We start from the raw sequence: 26,984 nt of genomic DNA on the forward strand, positions 1-26,984 counted from the left end.
TTATCATTTTTGTTGCTGTCCTCTGGATGCTTTCCAGTTTTGTCCACATCTTTCCTACACTATAGTGCCCAGAATTGGACACAGTACTCCAACTGGGTCCTCAGCAGTGCTGAGTAGAGCAAGAAAATTACCTCATGTATCCTACATGCAACATTACTGTTAATACACCCCAGAATCATATTAGCCTTTTTTGCAGCTGGGTCACATTGACCACATATTCAGTTTGTGGTCCACTATAACCCCCAGATCCTTTTCAGCAGTATTACCACCTAGATAGTTATTCCCCATTTTGTAGTTGTACATATAGGATAGGATGTGGTCTTAGAATAGAATAGTCTTCTTTTGACTGCAACCAGGATTGAAGTCCTGTCAGCACCCTTTCTTGTAAGTGAGTGATTACTCAGTTACATGAGCTGGGATGAATCTGTCCAGTAGGCTAGCCTAGAATTTTTAGGCACATCCAGTCAGTTGGAATGACTAAATAAATAGATACCGTAGATCAAGAGAAGAGTTAGCTCTGACTTAGTCAGTTGGCAAAGAATAATTCATATGATGAATTAACACAGTGGGAAAGCGTCAGCCAATAGCCTGGAATGAAGACCAATGCCTACCTATAGCACAAGCGTCATGAACAATCTCTTCATTTGCTATTTTAAGAAGGTTCAGGCCACGAGAGAAAATGTCGCTGTTGTGAAGCTTGTCAGTAAATTAACAATTGTTGCTAGTGCTTTCTTTAGACGCTTTCTACCAGCAGCTGCCAAACTGGGAGAGGATGGAGTCTGGGCCTGACTGCTGGAAATAAGAGAGGTAAGAGAATGGTTTAGGCATCAGCATGAGGTAAGGTTCAGCTGCATAGCTGTGCAAAGACCAACGTCACTGTAGCATAACTGTCCCCCGTCTAAGTCCATGAGGCCTTGCTCCATCTGTTGGCACTTCCTGATAGCCACTCCTCAGAAATGACCTGGAGCAGCTGGATGGCGGATGTCAAGCCTGGGCTCCGGTAGCAGGTATGGAGGGATTCAGGTTGCCCTGGTGGGGCTCTCAGTCCCCCCATCGCCATCCAGGGTAACTTTTATAGCCTTAGGCAAAAGCCATTTATGGATTATGAAGACTGCCCCATAGGCCAAGCACCCACAGAATGCTGAGAAGAGGCAATAGGTGTGACAGGGCACTTTGGAGCTGCCTCAGTATGGATTTATTTTCAGAGCACCAGAGAGTAACAGGTTTCTCACAGGGACATGCAGAAACCCACCCTACCACAAAAATACAGTCACCTGCCCTGGAAACCTGCTGCATCCTGTCCCCTGGGAGGCACAGGTACCTGCTCCCCTCCCTAGGAAGGCACAGGAACCTGCCGCCCCCCTCCCTAGGGACACACAGGAACCTGCCCCCTCCCTAGGAAGGCACAGGAACCTGCCCCCCCTGCCCCCCAGGGACACACAGGAACCTGCCCCCTCCCTAGGAAGGCACAGGAACCTGCCCCCCCTGCCCCCCAGGGACACACAGGAACCTGCCCCCTCCCTAGGAAGGCAAAGGAACCTGCCCCCCAGGGACACACAGGAACCTGCCGCCCCCCGCCCCCCAGGGACACACAGGAACCTGCCCCCCCCGTCCGCCCGCCCCCAGGGACACACAGGAACCTGCCCCCCCGCCCCCCAGGGACACACAGGAACCTGCCACCCCCCCTCAGGGACACCAAGGAAGAAACCAGCCTCCTAAGCCCCGCCCCCAACACACCTAGAGCCTCCCCCAAGCACAAGGGAGCCGGCAGAAGCGCGCGCGCCTCTACGCAGCCGGGCGCGCGACGCGCGGGACTAGGCGTTGTGGGCGGGGCCTGGCCAATCCCCGCCCCTGGAGCGTCCCATCCCGCAGCAGGCGGCGCGAGCTGGGGCGGGTTCCGGGTCAGTTGCCCGGTTTCCTTCGGCGCTGTTGGACGCTGCCCCCAGCCCCCGCGGAGCCTCGCCCCTGCCGCCGCCGCCATGTGAGTGCGGGTCCCGGGGCGACTCAGCGCCCGCTGCGGCCGGGCCGGGCCTGCTGGGAGCTCGGGGGGGCCGCAAGGGGGGCTGCCCGGCGGCCACCTTCCCGGGCGGGCGGCGCCAGGCGGGGGCTGCGGGGCGGGCCTGGCGGGGGCTGCGGGGCGGCGCCGGGCGGGGGCTGCGGGGCGGGCCGGGCCTGGCGGGGGCTGCGGGGCGGGCGCCGGGCGGGGGCTACGGGGCGGGCCTGGGGGGGCCTGGCGGGGGGGCTGCGGGGCGGGCGCCGGGCGGGGCTGCGGGCGCCGGGCGCGCCAGGCGGGGGGCGCGGCGGAGGGGTAAAGGCCGCTCGTGCTCCCGTGACAGGCCGGGCCTGGGCGTGTCGCTGAGCCGCCGCTCAGTGCACGGGCCTGGGCAGGGCGCGGCCGGGCGCAGCGGTCCCTTGCGGCCGCGGGAGCCCGCGGCATTGCCCGCTCGCCGCGCTGTGCGTGGGCGCGGCCGGCCGTGCGGCCCGGGCTCCCATCGCCCCGGGCTCGCATCGCCCTGCGCCGCGCCTGGGGCCGGGACTTGAGCCGGGGCGGATCCATGCTGGGGCCGGTGCTCACAAGGCACACCTACTCGGCACCGCACTTCTGAAAGGGTGCCACCCCCTGCTTGAGTGTCTCTTTTAAATGACCTAATAATGAAAAGCTTACAGTGGAGGCAAAAGCGTGATAGAATGCAAAAAGAATTGATAAAAGAGCATGGAAAATCCTGAAGTTGTGTGTTTCAGGGATCACAGAATCCTAGAAATGTAGGACAGGAAGGGACCTCGAGAAGTAGTCCAATCCAGTCCCCTGTGTTGTGGCAGGACCAAGTAAATCTTCTAGACCACCCCTGACAGGTGTTTCCAGAGCTTAACTACCCTAATAGTCAGAAGGTGTGTGGCCTGGACCTGCTGCTGTGGGGATGTGGCAGTACACTGGGCTTGGATCTGCACACCAGTGCCTGTCACACATGGTCCTAGCACCACAGCTGGTCTCTGCTTTCTAATGTGGCAGCTGCCATCATCCACTTCTTGTGTGCTGTATGCAGGAAGCCTTACCTCTGTGTTTCTTAGAGTAGTGATTGTTGAGTCACAAGGGGTTTACTAAGTCACAGAAAACTCATGCTTTCTTGCTGTATGCCTCTTAAGGGTGATAGATGTGACTTCTGTAAGGGCTGCCTTTACAGACTAGGAAAGAGTAAAATATGAATGGCATTAGATCTCTTAAATTTTTGTGGGCAATGTGTTTGGGGATTTTTTTCCTTATCAAATGGCTAGTGCTTTTTGTTTTGTTTTTTTAAAGGTTTAGCACCAGTGAAAGGAATCTGGGAATTTATATATTCCTGTTTATTCACAGAACTGGTAAATAATGGGTTGTGACTCTTACAGACAGCTTGATGCTGTGTTGTTAAATGACTTCAGTGCTAACTAGCCAGTTCATATTAGGTTGACAAAAATTAAGCAAAATGTTCTTTATTTCTAGATTATAGTGTGCAGGGATGGTAAGCTCTGTGATTCTGCTTAGACTCTGATGTTTTTAAAATGAACATAGGCACTCTTTTGAGCCACTAGCTAGCAATTCAGGGAGCCTTTTAAAATATACCAGCAAAAAAAAAAAAAGCCTTTTTATTTCTTTGGCTTCACCTGTTGGGAGGGAGGGGGAGGAATTGTGGGATTGTTTATTTCGTTTTGGATTTATACTCCTTTACTTTACAAATTAAAGGAACCTGGTTATTTGGTGCTGTTTTTAGAAGGTGGCATATAGTGTGATGGAGTATTCATTCTATAAGCTGGCCATCAGAGGGTGTTTATAGTGACAGTAGTACTTTGAGCAGTGAAAAATAAATATTAAAGCTTTTTAAAGTGAGAATGAGAGAAAGGGGATAGTTCAAAGATTTTTCCTAAAATAGATGGTACAACAAACATGATCTTAGTCCAGAAGGGGCCATTCTGATCATCTAGTCTGACTTCCTGCATTGTACTATCCAAAGAACTGCATCAAGTCCATAATTTCTGTTGGAGCTATAGCATAAGAATGACCACATTGGGTCAGACCAATGGTCCATTTAACTCAATATCCTGTCTTTTGACAGTGGCCAGTGTCAGATGCTACAGAGGAAATGAACAGAACAGGGCAATTGCAAGTGATCCATCCCATCATCCACTCCCAGCTTCTAGCAGTTGGAGGTTTCAGGACACCCGGAGCATGGGGTTCAGTCCCTGACCATATTGGCTAATACCCGTTGATGGACCTATCCTCCCTGAACTTACCTGATCCTTTTTGGAACCCAGTTAAACTTTAGGCCTTCACAGCATCCCCTGGCAATGAGCTCTACAAGTGGAGTGTGCACCATATGAAAATATATTTCCTCTTGTTTAAAACCTGCTGACTATTAATTGGATTAGGTGACCCCTGGTTCTTGTGTTGTGTGAAGGGATAAATAACACTTCCTTATTCACTTTCTCCATATTATTCACAATTTTATAGAACTGGAAGGGACCACGAGAGGTGATCTAGTCCAGTCCCCTTCACTCGTGGCAGGACTAAGTATTATCAAGACCCTTCCTGACAGGTGTTTTTCTAACCTGCTCTTAAAAATCTCCAAGGATGCAGATTCCACAACCTCCCTAGGCAATTTATTCCAGTGCTTAACCACCCTGACAGGAAGTTTTTCCTAATGTCCAACCTAAACCTCCCTTGCTGCAATTCGAGCCCATTGTTTCTTGTCCCATCAGAGGTTAAGGAGAACAGTTTTTCTCCCTTCTCCTTGTAACAACCTTTTATGTACTTGAAAACTGTTAAAGTACAGTTTTCTCTTTTCCAGACTAAAGAAACCCAATTTTTTCAATCTTCCCTCATAGGTCATGTTTTCTAGACCTTTAATCATTTTTGTCGCTCTTCTCTGGACTCTCTCCAATTTGTCCACATCCTTCCTGAAATGTGGCGCCCAGAACTGGACACGATACTCCAGTTGAGGCCTAATCAGTGCAGAGTAGAACAGAAGAATTACTTTTCGTGTCTTGCTTACAACACTCCTGCTAAGACAGAGGTGGGCAAACTACGGCCTGCGGGACCTTCTGGCCCAGCCCTTGAGCCCCTGGCCCCTCCCCCGCAGCCTTAGCTCCCTGCGCCATCCACGCTGTGGGCGGCGGGGCTGCAAGCTCCTCCTGGGCAGCATGGCTGCGAGAGCTGCAGGGGTGTCATGTATTAAATTGCTCCCCGTAGGAATGTGCTACTTACGGAGCACCCGGACGGGCAGCCGTAAGTATTACGCTGTAAGCACATTCCTACGGGGAGCAATATAATACCCTACACCTCCCTACAGTTTTGGAACCCCAATGTGGCCCTCAGGCCAAAAAGTTTGCCCTCCCCTGTGCTAAGACATCCCAGAGCAAGGTTTGCTTTTTTTGCAATAGGGTTACAGTGTTGACTCGTATTGAGCTTGCGGTCCACTATGACCACCAGATTTCTTACTGCGGTACTCCTTCCTAGGCAGTTATTTCCCATTTTGTATGTGTGCAACTGATCGTTCCTTCCAAAATTGAGTCCTTTGCATTTGTCGTAATTGAATTTCATCCTGTTTACTTTAGACCATTTCTCCAGTTTGTCCAGATCATTTTGAATTTTAATCCTATCCTCCAAAGTACGTGCAAAGTACATCCTCTCCCAGCTTGGTATCATCTGCACATTTTATGGCACGTCTCTATGCCATTATATGAATCACTGGTGAAGATATTGAACAGAAATGGAACCAGAACTGATCCCCGTGGGACTCCACTCTTTATGCCCTTCCAGCATGACTGTAAACCACTGATAACTCCTCTCTGGGAATGGTTTTCCAACCAGTTTTGCACCCCCCTGATAGTAGCTCCATCTAGGTTGCACTTCCCTAGTTTGTTTATGAAAAGGTCATGTGACACAGCATCAAAAGCTTTACTAAAGTCAAAATATACCACTTCTACCACTTCCTCCCTAGCCACAAGGCTTGTTATCCTGTCAAAGAAAGCTATCAGGTTGGTTTGACACATGATAAATCCATGCTGACTGTTGCTTATCGCCTTATTATCTTCTAGATGTTTGCAAATTGATTACTTAATTATTTACTCCATTATCTTTCTGGGATCAGAAGTTAAGATGACTGATCTGTAATTCCCTGGGTTGTCCTTATTTCCCTTCTTATAGATGGGCACTATATTTGCCCTTTTCCAGACATCTGGAATCTCTCTCATCTTCCATGACTTTTCAAAGATCATTGCTAATGGCTCAGATTTCTCCTCAGTCAGCTCCTTGGGTATTCTAGGATGCATTTTATCAGGCCCTGGTGACTTGAAGACATCCAGTTTGTCCAAGTAATTTTTAACTTGTTCTTTCCAAATTTTAGCTTCTTCTGATCCTACCTCATTTTCACTGGCATTCACTATGTTAGATGTCCAATCACCACCAACCTTCTTGGTGAAAACTGAAGCAAAGAAGTCATTAAGTACTCCTGCCATTTCCACATGTTCTGTTGATTTTCCCACCTCATTGAGTAATGGACCTACCTTGTCCTTGGTCTTCCTCTTGCTTCTAATGTATCTGTAGAATGTTTTCTTGTTACTCTTTGTTTCTAGGTAGTTTGATCTCGTTTTGTGCCTTGGCCTTTCTAATTTTGTCCCTATCTACTTGTGCTATTTGTTTATATTCATCCTTTGTAATTTTTCCTGGTTAAAAGATAGGAAACAAAGGGTTGGTATAAAGGGTCAGTTTTCAGAATGGAGAGAGGTAAATAGTGGTGTCCCCCAGGGGTAAGTTCTGGGACCAGTCCTATTCAACATATTCATAAATGATCTGGAAAAAGGGATAAACAGTGAGGTGTCAAAATTTGCAGAAATTTGTCAAAATTACTAAAGGTAGTTAAGACCCAGGCAGACTGTGAAGAGCTACAAAAGAATCTCTCAAAACTGGGAGACTGGGCAACAAAATGGCAGATGAAATTTGATGTTGATAAATGCAAAGTAATGCACATTGGAAAGCATAATCCCAACTATACATATAAAATGATGGGATCTAAATTAGCTGTTACCACTCAAGAAAGAGATCTTGGAGTCATTGTGGATAGTTCTCTGAAAACATCCACTGAATGTGCAGCGGCAATCAAAAAAGCGAACAGAATGCTGGGAATAATTAAGAAAGGGATAGATAATAGGACAGAAAATATCATGTTGCTGCTATATAAATCCATGGTACTCCCACATCTTGAATACCGTGTACAGATGTGGTCGCCCCATCTCAAAGAATCATAGAATATCAGGGTTGGAAGGGACCTCAGGAGGTCATCTAGTCCAACCCCCTGCTCAAAGCAGGACCAATCCCCAACTAAATCATCCCAGCCAGGGCTTTGTCAAGCCTGACCTTAAAAACTTCTAAGGAAGGAGATTCCACCACCTCCCTAGGTAATGCATTCTAGTGTTTCACCACCTTCATAGTGAAAAAGTTTTTCCTAATATCCAACCTAAACCTCCTCCACTGCAACTTGAGACCATTACTCCTTGTCCTGTCCTCTTCTACCACTGAGAATAGTCTAGAACCATCCTCTCTGGAACCACCTCTCAGGTAGTTGAAAGCAGCTATCAAATCCCCCCTCATTCTTCTCTTCTGCAGACTAAACAATCCCAGTTCCCCCAGCCTCTCCTCATAAGTCATGTATTCCAGACCCCTAATCATTTTTGTTGCCCTTCGCTGGACTCTCTCCAATTTATCCACATCTTTCTTGTAGTGTGGGGCCCAAAACTGGACACACTACTCCAGATGAGGCCTCACCAATGTCAAATAGAGGGGAATGATCACGTCCCTCGATCTGCTTGCTATGCCCCTACTTATACATCCCAAAATGCCATTGGCCTTCTTGGCAACAAGGGCACACGGCTGACTCATATCCAGCTTCTCGTCCACTGTCACCCCTAGGTCTTTTTCCGCAGAACTGCTGCCTAGCTATTCGGTCCCTAGTCTGTAGCTGTGCATTGGGTTCTTCCGTCCTAAGTGCAGGACCCTGCACTTATCCTTATTGAACCTCATCAGATTTCTTTTAGCCCAATCCTCCAATTTGTCTAGGGCCCTCTGTATCCTATCCCTACCCTCCAGCGTATCTACCTCTCCTCCCAGTTTAGTGTCATCCGCAAATTTGCTGAGAGTGCAATCCACACCATCCTCCAGATCATTTATGAAGATATTGAACAAAACCGGCCCCAGGACCGACCCCTGGGGCACTCCATTTGACACTGGCTGCCAACTAGACATGGAGCCATTGATCACTACCCTTTGAGCCCGACAATCTAGCCAACTTTCTACCCACCTTATAGTGCATACTGCAGTCATACTGTTCTCTTACATACAGTGCAACTCCCCCACCATGCCTGTCCTTCCTGAACAGCTTATATCCATCCATGACAGTACTCCAGTCATGTGAGTTATCCCACCAAGTCTCTGTTATTCCAATCACATCATAATTCCTTGACTGTGCCAGGACTTCCAGTTCTCCCTGCTTATTTCCCAGGCTTCATGCATTTGTATATATGCACTTGAGGTAACCTGCTGATCGCCTCTCTTTCTCAGTATGAGGCAGGAGCCCTCCTCTCTCATGTGCTCCTGCTCGTGCCTCCTCCCAGTATCCCATTTCCCCACTTACCTCAGGTCTTTGGTCTCCTTCCCCCAGTGAGCCTAGTTTAAAGCCCTCCTCACTAGATTAGCCAGCCTGCTTGCGAAGATGCTTTTCCCTCTCTTCGTTAGGTGGAGCCCGTCTCTGCCTAGCACTCCTTCTTGGAACACCATACCATGGTCAAAGAATCCAAAGCCTTCTCCCCGACACCACCTGCGTAGCCATTCGTTGACTTCCACAATTCGACGGTCTCTCTCCAGGCCTTTTCCTTCCATGGGGAGGATGTGCGAGAACACCACTTGCGCCTCAAACTCCTTTATCCTTCTTCCCAGAGCCACGTAGTCCGCAGTGATCCACTCAAGGTCATTCTTGGCAGTATCATTGGTGCCCAAGTGAAGAAGCAGGAAGGGGTAGTGATCTGAGGGCTTGATGAGTTTCGGCAATCTCTCCGTCACATTGCGAATCTTAGCTCCTGGCAAGCAGCAGACTTCTCGGTTTTCCCGGTCAGGGCGGCAGGCAGATGACTCAGTCCCCCTGAGGAGAGGGTCCCCGACCACTACCACCCGCCTCCTTCTCTTGGGAGCAGTGGTCATGGAACCCCCAAGCCTAGGACAGTGCATCTCATGCCTTCCAATCGGCGGAGTCTCCTTCTGCTCCCTTCCCTCAGACGTATCATTTGGTCCACTCTCCGCATTAGTACCGGTGGAGAGAACATGAAAACTGTTACTTACCTGTATGTGCCCTGCTGGTACATGGACGTTCCCCTTTTTTCTTCTGGAGGTCACATGATGCCAAATTTCTTCACCATCCTTCTGTCCCCGATGTGCAGCCTGCTCTGAATCTTCAGAACCTTGTGCCCGTAGAAGCCTATCATGACATCCGTCCAGGAAATCTTCAGTTTCTCTTATGCAACGCAGGGTCGATACCTGTTGCTCCAGACCTTGAACCTTCTCTTCCAGTATGGAGACCAGCTTGCACTTTGTACAGACAAAGTCGCATCTGTCCTGTGGAAGAAAGACAAACATAGCACATCCAGTGCAGGTCACAACAGCTGAACACCCCCCATCCATATTACCTTCCTTCTACGAGCTTCCTCAGGAGTTGTCGTAACTACTCAGAGAATCTGGCAAGATGTAAGCCTCAGTGGGCTCTCCCCAGGCGAACTCCCAGGCAGACTCCTTTTGTTAGCTGCTCTGCTGTTTGCTACTCAGCTGGTTCGCAACTGACTGGCTTTTTATGCAGTCAGGCCCACTTAAGGCTCACCTGGAACAAAGCACACCCAGTTCCTGCCCTTTTCAAACAACCAATCAAGCACACAGTCACACTGTCCTCACAACAAACACTCACCAACACAGCCTCCTTAATGCAGCCCTTAGCGTACCTCCTCTCAGGCAGATCCCAGGCAAACTCCTTTTGTTAGCTGCTCTGCTTTTCGCTGCTCAGCTGGTTCGCAACTGAAGATGTATTGGAATTGGAAAAGGTTCAGAAAAGGGCAACAAAAATGATTAGAGGTATGGAATGGCTTCTGTATGAGGAGAGATTAATAAGACTGGGACTTTTCAGCTTGGAAAAGAGACGGCTAAGGGGAGATACGATTGAGGTATATAAAATCATGACTGGTATAGAGAAAGTAGATAAGGAAGTGTTTGCTCCTTCTCATAACACAAGAATTAGGGTTCACCAAATGGAATTAATAGGCAGCAGGCTTAAAACAAATAAAAGGAAGTATTTCTTCACACAACACACAGTCAACCTCTGGAACTCCTTGCCAGAGGATGTTGTGAAGGCCAAGACCATAACAGGGTTCAAAAAAGAACTAAATAAATTCGTGGAAGATAGGTTCATCAATGGCTACTAACCAGGATGGGCAGGAACGGTGTCCCTAGCCTCTGTTTGCCATAAGCTGGGAATGAGCGACAGGGGATGGATCACTTGATTACCTGTTCTGTTCATTCCCTCTGGAGCACCTGGCCCCGGCCACTGTTGAAAGACAGGATACTGGGTTAGATGGACCTTAGGTCTGACCCAGTATGGCCATTCTTAAGTTCTTATATGTGACCTAGTTTCCACTTTTTGTAGGATTCTTTTTTGATTTTTAGATCCTTGAAGATCTCCTGGCTAAGCCAGGGTGGTCTCTTGCCATACTTCCTATCTTTTCTACGCAGTGGGGTAGTTTGCTCTTGTGCCCTTAATATTGTCTCTTTGAAAAACTGCCAACTGTCTTCTCTTGTTTTTTCCCCTTACACTTGCTTCCCAGGGGATCTTAACTACCAACTCCCCGAGTTTGCTAAAGTCTGCCTTCTTGAAGTCCATTCTCTATTTTGCTGTTCTCCCTCCTACCATTCCTTAAAATCATGAACTCTCTAATTATATGATCCTTTCAGTTCATCTTTTCCAAGCTGGCTAGTCCCAGTCTTTTATCTTTCCTCATATGAAAGCTGTTGCATACCTTCTGATCGTTCTTGTTGCCCTTCTCCGTACTTTTTCCAATTCTAATATCTTTTTTGAGATGGGGTGATAGTAACTGTGGTGCAGTATTCAAGATGTGGGCATACCATGGATTTATATAGCAGCATTATGATATTTTTTCTTATCTTTCCCTTTCCTAATGCTTACCAATATTGTTAGCTTTTTTGACTGCCACTGCACATTGAGCAGATGTTTTCGAAGAACTGCCAATGATGACTCCAAGATCTAACTTATACATACAAAATGATGGGGTCTAATTGAGATTGTTTTCCAATGTGCATTGATCAACATTGAATGTCATCTGCCATTTTCTTGCCCATTTACCCAGTTTAGTGAGATCCCGTTGTAACTCTTCGCAGCCAGCTTTGGGTCACCTACAAACTTTGCCACCTCACTGTTCAGCCCTTTTCCAGATAATTTATTAATAGAACCTTGAAGGACTATGCTATTTACCACTTTCTATTGTGAAAACTTACCATGTATTCCTACCCTTTATTTCCTATTTTTAACCAGTTACTGATCTATGAGAGGACCTTCCCTTTTAAGCAAACTAAGGAGTCATGGGATAAGAGCCTTTTTGGTGCAGGAACTTGTCAAAGGCTTTCTGAAAGTCCAAATACACTGTCAACTGGATCACCCTTGTCCATATGCCTGTTGACTCCCTCAGAGAATTCTAATAGATTGATGAGGCATGATTTCCCTCTGCAAAAGCCATGTTGACTTTCCTCAACATATTGTGGTTATCTAATATATCTGATAATTCTGTTCTTTACTACAGTACCAAGCACATTGGTTGAAACTAAAGTTACATTTACCAGCTTGTAATTGTCAGGATCACCTCTGGAGCCTTTTTTTAAAAATCAGTGTGTTATGTTAGCTATCCTGCTGTCATCTGGTATAGATGCTGAGTTAAGTGATAGGTTGCATACCACCGTTAGTAGTTTTGCAATTTTGTATTTGAGCTCCTTCAGAACCATCCGTTCCTGGTGACTTACTGCTGTTTAATTTCTCAATTGGTTCCAAAACTACCTCTATTGATATACATCAATCTGAGACAGTTCCTTAGATTTGTCACATAAAAAGAATGGTTCAGATGTGGAGATCTTCTCCACATCCTCTGCAGTGAAGACCAGTGCAAAGAATTCCTTTAGCTTCTCCAGCAGCCTTGTCGTCTTTGAGTGGTCCTCTAGCACCCCAATCGTCCAGTGACCCCACTGACTGTTTGGCAGACTTCCTGCTTCTGAAGTACTTAACAAAAAAATTGTTGTTGGGGTTTTTTTCTTTAGCTAGTTGCTTTTCACATTCTTCTTTGACCTGTGGCCTTATACTTTTACATTTGACTTGCCAGAGTTTATGCGCCTTCCTATTTTCCTCAGTATGATTTGACTTCCAGTTTTTAAAAGGATGCCTTTTTGCTTGTCACTATGTCCATGCAGTTTTCAGGCATTTCACCTTTGATTTTTCCTTCTAATTTCCATTTAACCAGCTTCCTCAGTTCTGTGTAGTTCCCCTTTCTGAAACATACTGAGTCTTGACTTAAAGACTTCCAAGTGATGGAGAATCCGCACATCTCTATGTAAGTAACTTTTGTTTAAGGACACCTGAGGCCCAGTTGGTGTCTTGTCCTGTGTCCTATCTAGAATTGTGTTCATAATCAATATTGAAAGGTGGTACAGTAAGCAAATAATAAAAGGCCAAAAGGTAAATCAAGGGTTCTCAACCTTTTTCTTTCTGAGGCCCACCCAACATGTTGTAAAAACTCCACAGCCCACGTGCCACAGCAACTGTTTTTCTGTATATAAAAGCCAGGAACAATATTGGGGGGTAGCAAGCAAGGCAATTGACTAGGTCCCCATGCCACAGTGGTTTCCCACCAAGCTGAGTTGCTCAGGCTTTGGCTTCAGCCCCGTGCAGTGGGGCTTTGGCTTTCTGTCCTGGGTCCCAGCAAGTCTAATGCTGGCCATGCTTGGTGGCCCCCCTGAAACCTGCTTGCAGCCCACCCACCCCCCCAGGGGGCCCCAGACCCCTACTTGAGAACCACTGTTGTAGATGTCTTATGTGTACAAACTGTAAATGTGCCTGTTCTTCCTCCATTGGGGGTATGCAAGACAAATCGGACTCCTGGAAAGGTTGAGTCCCACTGCTCTACAGGGCTTCTTGCACCTTCTTCTGAAACATCTGGTATTGGCCACTGCCTCTCTATTCTGTGATGAACTTTTAGGAAAACAAGCAGTGTATGTCGCATGCTTCCAGTGACTGACATAATCTTTTTCTGAGTTCAGTAGCTTCCAAAAAGAATTTAAATTCCCAAGTTCATCAAAGGGGGGGGAAGTGTGCACAAGCTCATGTGTTTTTTATTGCAAAGGTCAGGGAGGGGGGAGATCCCTAAACCCATGTTCTTGGCCAATCAAGAGCAACTATATGCTATGCTCTGAGCTGTAGTGCCGCTCTTCTCTCTCCCACCTGCTTCTCTGCTCTCCGGTGCCATTGTAGCCATTCATTGGTGGTAAGTTTGGAACACTGAATTCTGAATGGCTAAAGTCTGAATTCTGTGGCTAAAGCTTGCTGCTGAAGCTTCGCTCTTCCACTGCAAAAGAAATCTGACTTTTTCTTCTTCTGCATTTTAGCTCCTAGGGAATGTTCTTCCTTTCTTTGTTATGACCATTGGTGTTTACACTTATTTTTTTGGTTTGTATATACCTGTGTTTGCAAATTACCCAAGCATACTTCTAGGTGGTATATAAATGTAGTTAATGATATATCATAATGTAAGTGTCTCTACACTGCAGGTCAACAAGTGGCCCTGGAAGCTCAAGTAATGCCTCTGGCAGTAATCGTCGCCTTCAGCAGACACAACACCAAGTAGATGAGGTATGGCTCTTGTATAGAGCAGCTTTACCATTCCTTTGACCATGGGAAACCTGACAGAGGGAAGACATATGGAAGTGTTGTGTGGGCAAAGTTTTTAAATTTGTCTCCTTCAGTGTATGAACCAAAAGCTAGTATGTCTTCATCGTTTGTCCCTCTTGTGATCTGAACTATCATCTTGAGACTCATTGCAGGAAACCTGTGATATTTTCCAGGTGTTGACTTGCTCCTGCAAAGATGACTATCTTTTGAGCCAGTGGGTTAGCTGCATGACTCCAGTTGGTTTCTGACAGAGAATGAGGTTTGCTATATGGAAATCCACAATTGCCAGGGGTTTCTAGTTATCTATCAAAACTGTGGCAAAACTTACTGTGTAAGCCAAAAGCCATCCTTGGCTGAGAGCCTCATTTCTTTCTGGCTGGATGGGGTAGCACAAAACTTCCTTTTCAGAAGTCATAGGTGCTTTGTGTGTCAAAAGAAACATTGGACAGTAACTCGCTTAATGTTGTAGTTATGTTCCTGAAAAATGCTACTTTAAGTGAATCCAATTTCCCCTAAAAATTAATGTAAAGGGGGGCTAGATTCCAGGGGAATTTTTCACCAGAGGTGGTGGAGTCAGAGGGTGGGATGTTTCCCAGGGAATGCCTTACTGCTAAATGATGAACTAGCACTCGGCTGAGCCCTCAAGAATTAACACATTGTTAATGTAGCCTTACACTCTACAAGGCAGCACAAATAGAGGGAGGAGACACAGCATGGCATAGACAGACACACACACACACACACGGTGTGTCTGTGTGTGAGAGAGAGAGAGAGATGCGCATTGCCCCTTAAGTACGATGACCCCACTCTAAGTATACTGCCTTTTTAAGTAGATCAGCAAGTTGAGACAGCAGCTGCTGCCAGCAAGCTCCCTGTCCTGAGCCCTGTCGTGTGCTCCCTTGCTCTGTGGAGAATGGGTACAGGAGCTGGGGGAGGGGGACACCCTGACATTAGCACCCCTCTTCTTCCCCCCTGCCTGCACAGCAAGCAGGAGGCTCCCGGGAGCAGCTCCAAGGCAGAGGACAGGAGCAGCACATGGCAGTGGGGGGAAGGACAGCTGAACTGCCCCGCAATTGATAGTCTGCTGGGCAGCTGCTGCACAGGGAACTTAGGGGAGCTGATGGGAGGCTGCTGGTCTACCCTGGTTCCAAGCCCCCACCAGGGAGCTTCAACAGGCTGCTCTTTCTGCAAGCAGTGGACAAAGCAGGTGGATGCCAAACAACTTTTATAAGGGAGCATTGCACAACTTTAAACAAGCATGTTCTCTAATTGATCAGCAACGTAACAATGTTAAGTGAGCAGTTACTGTATTGTTCAAATGCCAGTTGTGGCTTCCATAACTGAGTTTTTCTTATACCCTTCTCTAACATGCTAGGTTATTAGTGGAATACTTTTTGTTTCAGTAGGAGTAAGCTTATAAACAAAGTATCTGATATTGAAACCCCAAGGCAGGCATTAGGGAATCTCCAACTCAGTTACTTAATTCCACAAATTTTTTAACTAATATAAGAACCTAAGTTCAATATTGTCTACTCTTAATCAAAAAGGCAATATCTTCTGCTTTATTTAAAAATACTTGAATGATGTTAATGTTATAAAAGGGATTTGTCAGGATCTGCTGCATGCTTAAAGTGTTCAAGGGAATGAACATCTAATGAATGAATAACTTACTGTGACTATTAAATCACTGTAGGTGGTTGACATCATGAGGGTGAATGTGGACAAGGTGTTGGAACGAGATCAGAAGCTGTCAGAGTTGGATGACCGTGCTGACGCACTGCAGGCGGGAGCTTCCCAATTTGAGACCAGTGCTGCCAAGCTGAAAAGAAAGTATTGGTGGAAGAACTGTAAGGTAACCATGACTCGAGTATTTCCAATACAAATTAATGTGACTAAAAACTATAAGTAGTTGAATACTACATAAAGGGGAAGAAATCCATGAGAACATATGGCCAATTTCCGCAGCCTTTACTCATGGTGAATAGTATTTAAGATTACAGCATCTGGTCCTTAATGAGCATCTGGCTTAGCGAAGTAGATGAACTGGCCAAAAGTTGGGTGCCCTGGCCATGTTCCTTCACACAAAACATTTTCCAGGACAGAAATGTTGCCAAGGATAAATGTATGTACTAGTTTAAGGTGTTGGAGATCTAAGAGGAAGAAATTCAGTGATATGGATTGAATGACGATAACACAGACATAGCACTATAAAGAACGTTTAGTCTGTTCGTGTAATTAGCAGACATGACTGTAAGGCCTGGGAGCATACTCTTTATTTGCTGAGAAGCCAAGACAGAGTGGAAAACATAAATTGTAAGGAAGGGGAGCAGTAGTTGGGTCTAGAGAAGAAGCTTTAGCCCTCTCTTTTTAAAAAAATATCTAAGTGAGTTGTTTGTACTAAATGATGTGCTTTTTTAACAGATGTGGGCAATATTGATAGCAGTTGTTCTCATCATCATCATCATCATCATCGGTAAGTGTTTAGCTAAAGCACTGTTTTGTCAGTAGGACTAGCGTACATGGGACATAAGACTAAATCGAATGCAAAAAGTTAATGTAACGCTCTCTGGGTGTGACTGCTCGTACATAGGTCATAATATTCAAAAGTTAAGGTTCACACAGTAACCCTAACTTAGCCATATTGCATGCTTGACATATATGCAGGAGTCCAAAAGAGTACTTATGCTGCTAAATTGATATTTGAACATAATCTGTGCAATGTGGTGAAGTTATGGCTTCTGTGGGAACCTTAACTGTTGAATCTCAGGCTCTTGCACACTGAGCAGAAATGGGATTTCACAAGAGACTGAGACTCTTGAGTTCCAGTCCCAGCTCTGCCAGTGACTGTGAGCGTGACCAGGTCACCTGACCACTTCTTTGCCTCAGCAGAAAGAACGAGGAGTACTTGTGGCACCTTAGAGACTAACCAATTTCTTTGAGCATAAGCTTTAGTGGGCTAAATTGGCTTATGATCAAATAAATTGGTTAGTCTCTAAGGTGCCACAAGTACTCCCCGTTCTTTTTGCTGATACAGACTAACACGGCTACCACTCTGAAACCTGTTCTTTGCCTCAGTTTCTCAATCTTTAAAATGGGGATAATGATGCTTACCTCACAGGGGCTTCCAAAGAATACATGAAGTGCCTTGAGAACCTTAAGATGAGAAGAGCTGTGGACATACACATTTCTCACATTCATCTTTCACAGTATTTCTACATTTATTAATCTTTTAGACTCCAGGTTCAACATCCTTATGTCACCTTTTTCTTGCAAAGCAGTCTGGCCCTCTTCTATTGGGTCACACCCTTTTCTTAATCCCAAAATGGGTACTCCAGCCAATCAGACTCCCCTTGCTGTCTTCCAGCCCAGAAGTCAAGCAAAACAAACAACAAAAAAAGTAGGGAAGCTTCATATAAGACTCCTCCTCCTCCAATCCTCAGTAGTGCTTAGATAGCAAGGTAGTTAGGCTAGGTCTACACTGTAAACTTACATAGTTATATCAGTGTCGTGCAGGGGTGTGAAAAATCCACACCTATGAGCAACGCAGTTATACCAACCTAACCCCTGTTGTAGGCAGCACTATGTTGACAGGAGAGCTTTTCCCTTTGGCACAGCTCCCGCCTCTCATGGAGGTGGATTACCGATGCGAATGGGAGAAACTCTTCCATCAGTATAGGATTGTCTTCACTGAAGCACTACAGCAGCCCAGCTGCATTAGTGCCACTGCAGGTCTACACTTAAAACCCTGCCCTTAGACTCAACCCAGGCAAGAGCCTTGATCTGCCTAGCCTCACTTGAGTGCAGGAAACCCCCCTGACTTCATGGACTAGTTTTCCTGCTGGAGCAGAAGCCTGGGGGAGAAGGACAGGCAGTTCTCAAGGATTCATCACCAGTGAACAAGCTGTTTAAACAGAAGTATATTGCAGTAGAAGTTTTAAGAGAAAAGAAATTCATGGTCCCTTGTTTGATATCCAGCTTTCACTTGTCCCAACTTCTGAATGTTGCCAGATGTACCCTTATGTATACAATAGTCACAAGCCCATTATTATAACTGGTAACAAACTTATAAATACAAATGCAAGTGGTGATGTTTCTGGTGCATGCAAGGAAGCTGTGGATTCATACTCTGGCTGTAGTAGAGCCAGGGAGCTTATAACTACTTACATTGCTTGGTGTTCAGCAGTTTGAATTTGTGATGTAGCTGTTAAAAAAAAAACTTTCCAGCAGGATTCGTTTACTCTCAAGCTCTGACAGCATATTCATTTCTCCCCTTTGGGCCTGTTTGTAACACAATCTACAGCAACTTGTGGGGGGGGAGGCATAGCTCAGTGGTTTGAGCTTTGGCCTGCTAAACCCAGGGTTGTGAGTTCAATCCTTGAGGGGGCCATTTAGGGATATGGGGCAAAAATTGGGGATTGGTCCTGCTTTGAGCAGGAGGTTGGACTAGTTGACCTCCTGAGGTCCCTTCCAACCCTTATATTCTAACTAATTGTGATGCTACAAACAGAATTGTGACCATAGGTGAGAAACACCTGGTACATAAATTTTAAAAACCAATCCCATGCAAGAATGAAACTGTGGTAAAACAAACACAGGAAATTATTTAGAATTTCCTTTTGTTGAATACTTTGAGTGTTCTGTAGCTCAAGTCTTTAAGTTGCAGGATTGTTTTATGCCTCTTTGATGTGGAGGGAAGAGGACTGTCGCTTTTCCAATCCTTTTTTTTTCTGTTATAGTCTGGAACGTGTCCTCATGAGTTACAAGAAGAAATGCAAACCAGCGGAAGCCATCTCTCTCCTTCAAACCTGCTGTATTCTCAAGCTCTCACCTACTGATGTATAAAGCAAAATTATTTTGATTAGTCATATGTTAACTTTCTCTGGTTTATAGGAAATGTGCCTTTATTTAAAAGTTACACTTCTGATTTTAAAATGCTAATAAGCACAGCCCAAAACTTGCACAGTGCCTTGGTAATCTTGAGTATGAGCTGGTGAAGAGGATTTCATGTATGAATTTCAGAATCTAGAAGCAATGTATTGTTGCCACTGTCTACTGAATTCTAGATAAATTGGAAGAGTATGTTTGCGTATCTGTTCTCTTCACTGTCTCCTCCAGGCCCCAATTTAAAGGTGTCTCTTCTGACACTACTAAAGGGGTGGGAATCAGATCTTAAATTTGTGCCTTCTTGGAAGAAACTCTTAACACGTCTGGCATTTTAACAGACTTTGCCTGCCTTGCCATACTCCATTAATGCCTTCTGACTAGTTGTGAAAGAGCCTGCCACCCTAGTAAACACTACTTATCGTTCACTGCTGTTTTATGAATATGCAGTTAAATTCTATTATTGAAGTTCTAAAGATTTGAGCACTGAACCGTTAGTGCTGCCTTGTGGTAATTGTGATTAAACACTTCCCTATATAAGGCGTTTACATTCTCTGCAAAAGACAGTCTGTCACTTTCTGGTGTCAGTTTAATCTGAAAGAGTACCTTTAAAAATGTTTAGTGTTTGTAATGTAGACACTTACCAAAGTTGGTTTTGTTGGGGTTTTTGTCTTTTGCCAAAAAGTAGTTCAGTGAAGACTTCTCTGCAAGCCAGCAAGATGTTTCCAGTGTAGAATCAGTGCCAAGTGTAGTTTAAAATTTTATATATATTTATATGTAATCTGTTTGCATTACTTCACAAATTGTCTTCCTTCTCAGCTTGTCTTCAGAGTAAGTGAGTCCCCTAGGACTTCAGGAAAGGCTGGTAACAAATGCTGTTGCCTCTTCCCTCTTACCTCCAAACTTTTTAGGTAGGGGTGACTACTCTCCATGAGGAGGGAAAGAAATAACTTGGTGCTTCACCCAGTCACCACTTTGTGTACCCTCTAATCTGTCTGTTTCTAATTTTTTCCCAGTCCTTGTTTCTACTTCCTCTATATAGTTTTTCCTTTCTCTTGTCTTTTTTTCCTCCCTTACTTTTTGGGGGTAGATTTGCAAGTAGCTACACTGTGAAATGGATTCACAAACCTAATCGCCATAACCTACTTCTTTGAGTGTTGGATGTTGCTTTGACTGAGTTATCACATAGAAATGAGCCAGACTCTTGATGGACAAATACCAGAAAGATGTGACAGAGCACTCAGCGGGTGGCTGTGTCCAAAGGTGGATCTGCCCTCTAAGCACCGAGGGAGAAATATTGGCCTCTTTACCCCCAAAGTACAAGATGCTTTAGAATGTGTTTTTGTTTTGTTTTTTTTGGTAGTGAGTGTTGTGGAAAGTTGCTCTGTTGGCTTATAATTAACTATCTAAGGCCTTGCCTGTTTGAGGATGAAGTGCAAGGATCACTGCAGTGACTTCTTTCAATGTACAAAGTCTCTTAGAAATTACTGTATAAATGTACCATGGACCAGTAACAAAGCTACTTGTACAAACTGAAATCTTTCTTACTCACAATTAAGAAACTGTTTACTATTTTTTTATGCTGCAGCTTTTAAAGAAATATCAACTGTATGTACTAGTTCCTACACTTAGAAACCTCTGAAAGTGTATGTCATCAGGAGGGCGTGTCCCTGCACTGTCCTGGGAAAGAGGCCTTTGTAACGTTTAATAAAGTGGCTTTTGAAACTTCCTCCTGTTCCTCTGCGTGTGTGTGGGGGGGGATGTTAGGTCGCTGCTGCCTTGCGCCGCGGCGGGGGCGGCTGCGCCTCCGGCGGGGCGGGTGTTGAGGGCAGAGTGGGTCGAGGGCGGTTGCTGAGCCGGGCCAGGCTCTCGCCCCGGATCCCCGCCCCAGGTGACGGGGGCGCTGAGTCGGCGGCTCGAGCCCTGGCCTGTAGCCCCTCAGGGCGTTGGGGGCGGGTCTCCTTGGCAGCCGCTCGATGGAGTCTGCCAGGCCCCGCCCCTTCTCGCGTTGCCTGTGAGGGCACGGGGCGGCGGGCCTGGGGCCCCGAGGGGGGCGGGGCAATTTGCCCGGGGCCCCGCGGCTGCCCCACAAGAGTTTCCGGCGGCGGGGGTCCTTCCGCTCCATGCCTCCGGCGCAGTGCTCTGAAGGCCCGGGCGGAAGGACCCCCGCTGCCAAAGACCCCAGGCCCCCCGAGTCCTCTGGGGGGCGCGGCCTGTGGCCTTGGGATGTGTGAGGGCGGCCGAGCGGAGGCAGCACGAGGCCCCCAGGGACGGGGGGAGACCCCGCTGGCGGCTCGAGCCCGGGGAGTGATGGCCAGGGTCCGAGCTCTGGGGGCTATCTACAGAGCCGCTGGGCTGAGGGCAAGGGCTGTCCCGCAGCCCCGGGATGGGGGCTGTAACTCACCAGTCTTGGGGGGCTCTATAACCCCTCCTACGAGCTGGGGTGGAGGTGAGGGATTGGGGGGAATCTATAACCGCCCCGGGATGGGGTGGAGCTGAGGGGTTGGGGGGCTCTATAACCACTCCTCCCCTTCTGAGGTGGAAGTGAGGGGTGGGGGGGGCTCTATAACCCTCTTTTGGGGTAGGGGAAATGTTAAGACTGTATCACCCCCACCCCCCTGGGTTAGGGGCCTGTATAATCCTCCGGATACAGGGAATGGAGAGAAGAGGTGTTTGGTGTGGGTGGGACTGTGTAGCCCCCAGGACTGAGAGTGGTTTTGGAGGATGGGGGAACTCTGTAGTTCACTGGTCCGGGGAGGAGGAAGAGGAGTGGGTTTCAAAGGAAAGGAGTATGTAACACCACCAACCTGACCCCCTGGGCTACAAGGAAAGAGGATACTGTGGGCAATGTATTATATACAGAGCTGGGTGATTGCGAATAACAGATTTTTTGGTTTGGGGCCAAACAGAAAAAGCCAAACAACACTTGGTTCAGTATGAACTGAAAATGGACTTCAGTTTTTCTCACCAAACCTCTCATGGAGGATAGGTCCATCAATGGCTATTAGCCAGGATGGGCAGGGATGGTGTCCCCAGCCTCTGTTTTGCCAGAAGCTAGGAATGGGCGACAGGGATAGATCACTTGATGATTACCTGTTCTGGTCATTCCCTCTGAAGATCCTGGCATTGGCTACTGTCAGAAGACAGGATACTAAGCTAGATGGACCTTTCTTATGTTCTTAACCAAACCAAAAATAAGTTTCAAGTTAAACAAAATGTTTAGTTTGACTTGAAATGAATGGATTTTTGTTTGTTTGTTCAGTTTGGTTTGGGTTTGTTTGTTTCATTTTGTATCAGTTGTCTTTTCAGAGAATGCTACAAGGAGGTCCCGGACTTCAATCTCTTACCTAGAAACCTAAATTTGGCCTCCAGAACCTCTCTTCTGCCTTTCCCGATGTCATTGGTACCCATGTGTACCATGATCACCAGCGCCTCCCCAGCACTGCATGTATACATGTCCTAGATGTCTTGAGAGATCCCCAACCTTCGTACCTGGCAGGTAGTTGCCCATGCAGTTCTAAGCTGGTATCCAACCTACAACAATGATCTATCCCAGATGCTTCTAAGAGAGGTGAATCTTCACCCTCCTCATATTCTCCCCCAAATCGGTACTTAAGCAATTGTATATTTATTTTGGAGTAGAGAAAAAATTTCCCAACCCAGCTTGTGATCAGCTTATGTCCTGAACCATGAGCAGTAGTCCTAATTTTTTATCAAGTCATGAAGTAGCCCCCATGTAATTGTGTAATGTATAATGTTGCTAATTTGATTTAAAATATGATCCTATTAACAGGTCTGTGTTTGGACAGATGAGTGACGTACGCTGCTCCTTTTAGTGTCAAAATTGGGTTCACATGTAATGTCTTGCTTAAAAAAAATGTGCCCCTCCTGTGCCAAAATATGATGATTTATTGTCCTTTGCAATAAATAATAAAGATCAGATGTTCTTTATGGTGACTCCTATGCAACTGAAATCCCCAACACCCATGTCGGGGTTTAAATATTGAGTTTGGACAATATGCAACAGACTTAAATTACAGCAAGGGAAGTTTAGGTTGGAAGTTAGGAAAAAATTCCTAAATTTCAGAGTAGTTAAGCACTGAAATAAATTGCCTAGGGAGATTGTGAAATCACCATCATTGGCAATTTTTAAAAGCAAGTTAGACAAACACCTGTCATGGATGGTCTAGATAATACTTAGTCCTGCCTCAGTGCAGGTAACTGGGCTAGAAGACCTCTCAAGGTCCCTTCCAGTCTTACGATTCTATGCATTAGTCTCTTGAATCCTGCATGTCTCTTTTGTGTACTGTAAAAAGAAAAGGAGTACTTGTGGCACCTTAGAGACTAACCAATTTATTTGAGCATAAGCTTTCGTGAGCTACAGCTCACTTCATCGGATGCATAAACTGGAAAATACAGTGAGGAGATTTATATATACATAGACCATGAAAAAATGGGTGTTTATCATACACATTGTAAAGAGAAGAAAAGGAAAGTGAGTGATCATTTAAGATGAGCTATTACCAGCAGGAGGGTGGGGTAGGGGGAGCGAAAACCTTTTGAAGTGATAATCAAGGTGGGCCATTTCCACCACATTTCCAGGAGTTAACAAGAACATCTGAGGAACAGTGAGGGGGGGGGGGGGGGGGGGAAGGAGGAATAAACAAGGGGAAATAGTTTTACTTTGTATAATGACTCAATCACCCCCAGTCTCTGTTCAAGCCTAAGTTAATTGTATCTAATTTGCAAATTAATTCCAATTCAGCAGTCTCTCGTTGGAGTCTGTTTTTGAAGTTTTTTTGGAGAAGAATAGTCACTTTTAGATCAGAAGTCGAGTGACCAGAGAGATTGAAGTGTTCTCCAACTGGTTTATGAATGTTATAATTCTTGACGTCTGATTTGTGTCCATTTATTCTTTTACGTAGAGACTGTCCAGTTTGACCAATGTACATGGCAGAGGGGCATTGCTGGCACATGATGGCATAGATCACATTGGTAGATGTGCAGGTGAACGAGCCTCTGATAGTGTGGTAGTGTCTATCAACTTCATGAAAAAACTCGTACAGATACAGACAGACATTATCTTCCTTTCCAAATACAAACAGATGGACATCATACCAAAAGGACTGAAGATAAAAAATCCATTACAATCTACATACCACACAGACTATGCTGATAGCTTGTGCCACACGCTCTCAAAGAAACTGCGGAACCACCTGATCAACATCCTCTACAGCAAACAGGGAAAGATTAAAAATGAGCTCTCAAAACTGGATACTCTCATAAAAAACCGACCTTCCACACAAACTTCCTCGTGGCTGGACTTTACTAAAACTAGACAAGCCATTTACAACACACACTTTGCTTCTCTACAAAAGAAAAAGGACACTAAACTATCTAAACTACTACATGCCACAAGGGGCCACAACAGTGGTTCCCTTAACCCACCCAGCAATTTTGTTAATCTGTCCAACTATACTCTTAGCCCAGCAGAAGAATCTGTCCTATCTCAGGGCCTCTCCTTCTGCCCCTCCACCCCCATGAACATGATACAGTTCTGTGGTGACCTAGAATCCTATTTTCGACGTCTCTGACTCAAGGAATATTTCCAACACGCCTCTGAACAACATACTAATCCACAGATACCTTCCTACCAATACTACAAAAAGAAGGATTCTAGGTGGATTCCTCCTGAAGGTCGAAACAGCAGACTGGACTTCTACATAGAGTGCTTCCGCCGACATGTACGGGCTGAAATTGTGGAAAAGCAACATCACTTGCCCCATAACCTCAGCCGTGCGGAACACAGTGCCATCCACAGCCTCAGAACCAACTCTGACATCATAATCAAAAAGGGCTGACAAAGGAGGTGCTGTTATCATCATGAATAGGTCGGAGTATGAACAAGAGGCTGCTCGGCAGCTCTCCAACACCACTTTCTACAAGCCATTACCCTCTGATCCCACTGAGAGTTACCAAAAGAAACTACAGCATTTGCTCAAGGAACTCCCTGAAAAAGCACAAGAACAAATCCGCACAGACACACCCCTGGAACTCCGACCTGCGGTATTCTATCTGCTACCCAAGATCCATAAACCTGGAAATCCTGGGCGCCCCATCATCTCAGGCATTGGCACCCTGACAGCAGAATTGTCTGGCTATGTAGACTCCCTCCTTAGGCCCTAACCAGCACTCCCAGCTATCTTCGAGACACCACTGACTTCCTGAGGAAACTACAATCCATGGGTGATCTTCCTGAAAACACCATCCTGGCCACTATGGATGTAGAAGCCCTCTACACCAACATTCCACACAAAGATGGATTACAAGCCGTCAGAAACAGTATCCCCGATAATGTCACGGCAAACCTAGTGGCTGAACTTTGTGACTTTGTCCTCACCCATAACTATTTCACATTTGGGGACAATGTATACCTTCAAATCAGCGACACTGCTATGGGTACCCGCATGGCCCCACAGTATGCCAACATTTTTATGGCTGACTTAGACAACGCTTCCTCAGCTCTCGTCCCCTAATGCTCCTACTCTACTTGAGCTATATTGATGACATCTTCATCATCTGGACCCATGGCAAAGAAGCCCTTGAGGAATTCCACCATGATTTCCACAATTTCCATCCCACCATCAACCTCAGCCTGGACCAGTCCACACAAGAGATCCTCTTCCTGGACACTACGGTGCTAATAAGCGATGGTCACATAAACACCACCCTATACCGGAAACCTACTGACCTCTATTCCTACCTACATGCCTCCAGCTTTCATCCAGACCACACCACACGATCCATTGTCTACAGCCAAGCTCTACTATACAACTGCATTTGCTCCAACCCCTCAGACAGAGACAAACACCTACAAGATCTCTATCAAGCATTCTTACAACTACAATACCCACCTGCTGAAGTGGAGAAACAGATTGACAGAGCCAGAAGAGTACCCAGAAGTCACCTACTACAGGATAGGCCCAACAAAGAAAATAACAGAACGCCACTAGCCGTCACCTTCAGCCCCCAACTAAAACCTCTCCAACGCATTATCAAGGATCTACAACCTATCCTGAAGGACGACCTATCGCTCTCACAGATCTTGGGAGACAGGCCAGACCTTGCCTACAGACAGCCCCCCAACCTGAAGCAAATATTCACCAGCAACCACAGACCACACAACAGAACCACTAACCCAGGAACCTATCCTTGCAACAAAGCCCGTTACCAACTGTGCCCACATATCTATTCAGGGGACACCATCATAGGACCTAATCAGATCAGCCACACTATCAGAGGCTCGTTCACCTGCACATCTACCAATGTGATCTATGCCATCATGTGCCAGCAATGCCCCTCTGCCATGTACATTGGTCAAACTGGACAGTCTCTACGTAAAAGAATAAATGGACACAAATCAGACGTCCAGAATTATAACATTCAAAAATCAGTTGGAGAACACTTCAATCTCTTTGGTCACTCGATTACAGATCTAAAAGTTGCAATTCTTCAACAAAAAAACTTCAAAAACAGACTCCAACGAGAGACTGCTGAATTGGAATTAATTTGCAAACTGGATACAATTAACTTAGGCTTGAATAGAGCCTGGGAGTGGATGGGTCATTACACAAGGTAAAACTATTTTCCCATGTTCATTCCTCCCCCCACCCCCCACTGTTCCTTAGACGTTCTTGTCAACTGCTGGAAATGGCCCACCTTGATTATCACTACAAAAGGTTCCCCCCACCCCCCACTGTCCTGCTGGTAATAGCTTACCGTAAGTGATCACTCTCTTGTTACAGTGTGTATGGTAACACCCATTGTTTCATGTTCTCTATGTATATAAATCTCCGCACTGAATGCATCCGATGAAGTGAGCTGTGGCTCACGAAAGCTTATGCTCAAATAAATTTGTTAGTCTCTAAGCCCTGGTCTACACTAGGAGTTTAGGTTGAATTTAGCAGCGTTAAATCGATGTAAACCTGCACCCATCCACACGATGAAGCCCTTTTTTCGACTTAAAGGGCTCTTAAAATCCATTTCCTTACTCCACCCCTGACAAGTGGATTAGCGCTTAAATCGGCCTTGCCA

The 26,984-nt window shown here is 46.0% G+C and overlaps 1 protein-coding gene across 2 annotated transcripts; it reads left to right on the plus strand.

Moving 5' to 3' along the window:
• Positions 1 to 1,765: 1,765 nt before the first annotated feature.
• Positions 1,766 to 20,619, plus strand: VAMP3 (vesicle associated membrane protein 3). Of its 2 annotated transcripts, XM_073316325.2 has the most exons (6): positions 1,823 to 1,981; positions 12,586 to 12,675; positions 13,889 to 13,970; positions 15,703 to 15,861; positions 16,431 to 16,482; positions 18,746 to 20,619. In XM_073316325.2, the coding sequence occupies exons 2-6, from the start codon at positions 12,653 to 12,655 to the stop codon at positions 18,763 to 18,765; spliced, it is 336 nt and encodes a 111-aa protein (XP_073172426.1). In that variant the 5' UTR covers positions 1,823 to 1,981; positions 12,586 to 12,652; the 3' UTR covers positions 18,766 to 20,619. The 2 variants fall into 2 exon arrangements, with proteins under 2 accessions (XP_073172427.1, XP_073172426.1); XM_073316326.1 differs by lacking the exon at positions 12,586 to 12,675 and having other exon boundaries at positions 1,766 to 1,981.
• Positions 20,620 to 26,984: the final 6,365 nt, after the last annotated feature.

Source organism: Lepidochelys kempii, chromosome 18, assembly GCF_965140285.1.
Source record: "Lepidochelys kempii isolate rLepKem1 chromosome 18, rLepKem1.hap1, whole genome shotgun sequence".
NCBI lineage: Eukaryota > Metazoa > Chordata > Testudines > Cheloniidae > Lepidochelys > Lepidochelys kempii.

What these genes read in the sequence shown, in the direction of transcription:
- VAMP3 (XM_073316325.2), top strand. Translation starts at nt 12,653, where the DNA reads ATGGAGAATCCGCACATCTCTAT. An exon ending in CACAACACCAAGTAGATGAG is followed by an intron (nt 13,971 to 15,702) that starts GTATGGCTCTTG and finishes AAATCACTGTAG; the next exon opens with GTGGTTGACATCATGAGGGT. An exon ending in ATTGGTGGAAGAACTGTAAG is followed by an intron (nt 15,862 to 16,430) that starts GTAACCATGACT and finishes CTTTTTTAACAG; the next exon opens with ATGTGGGCAATATTGATAGC.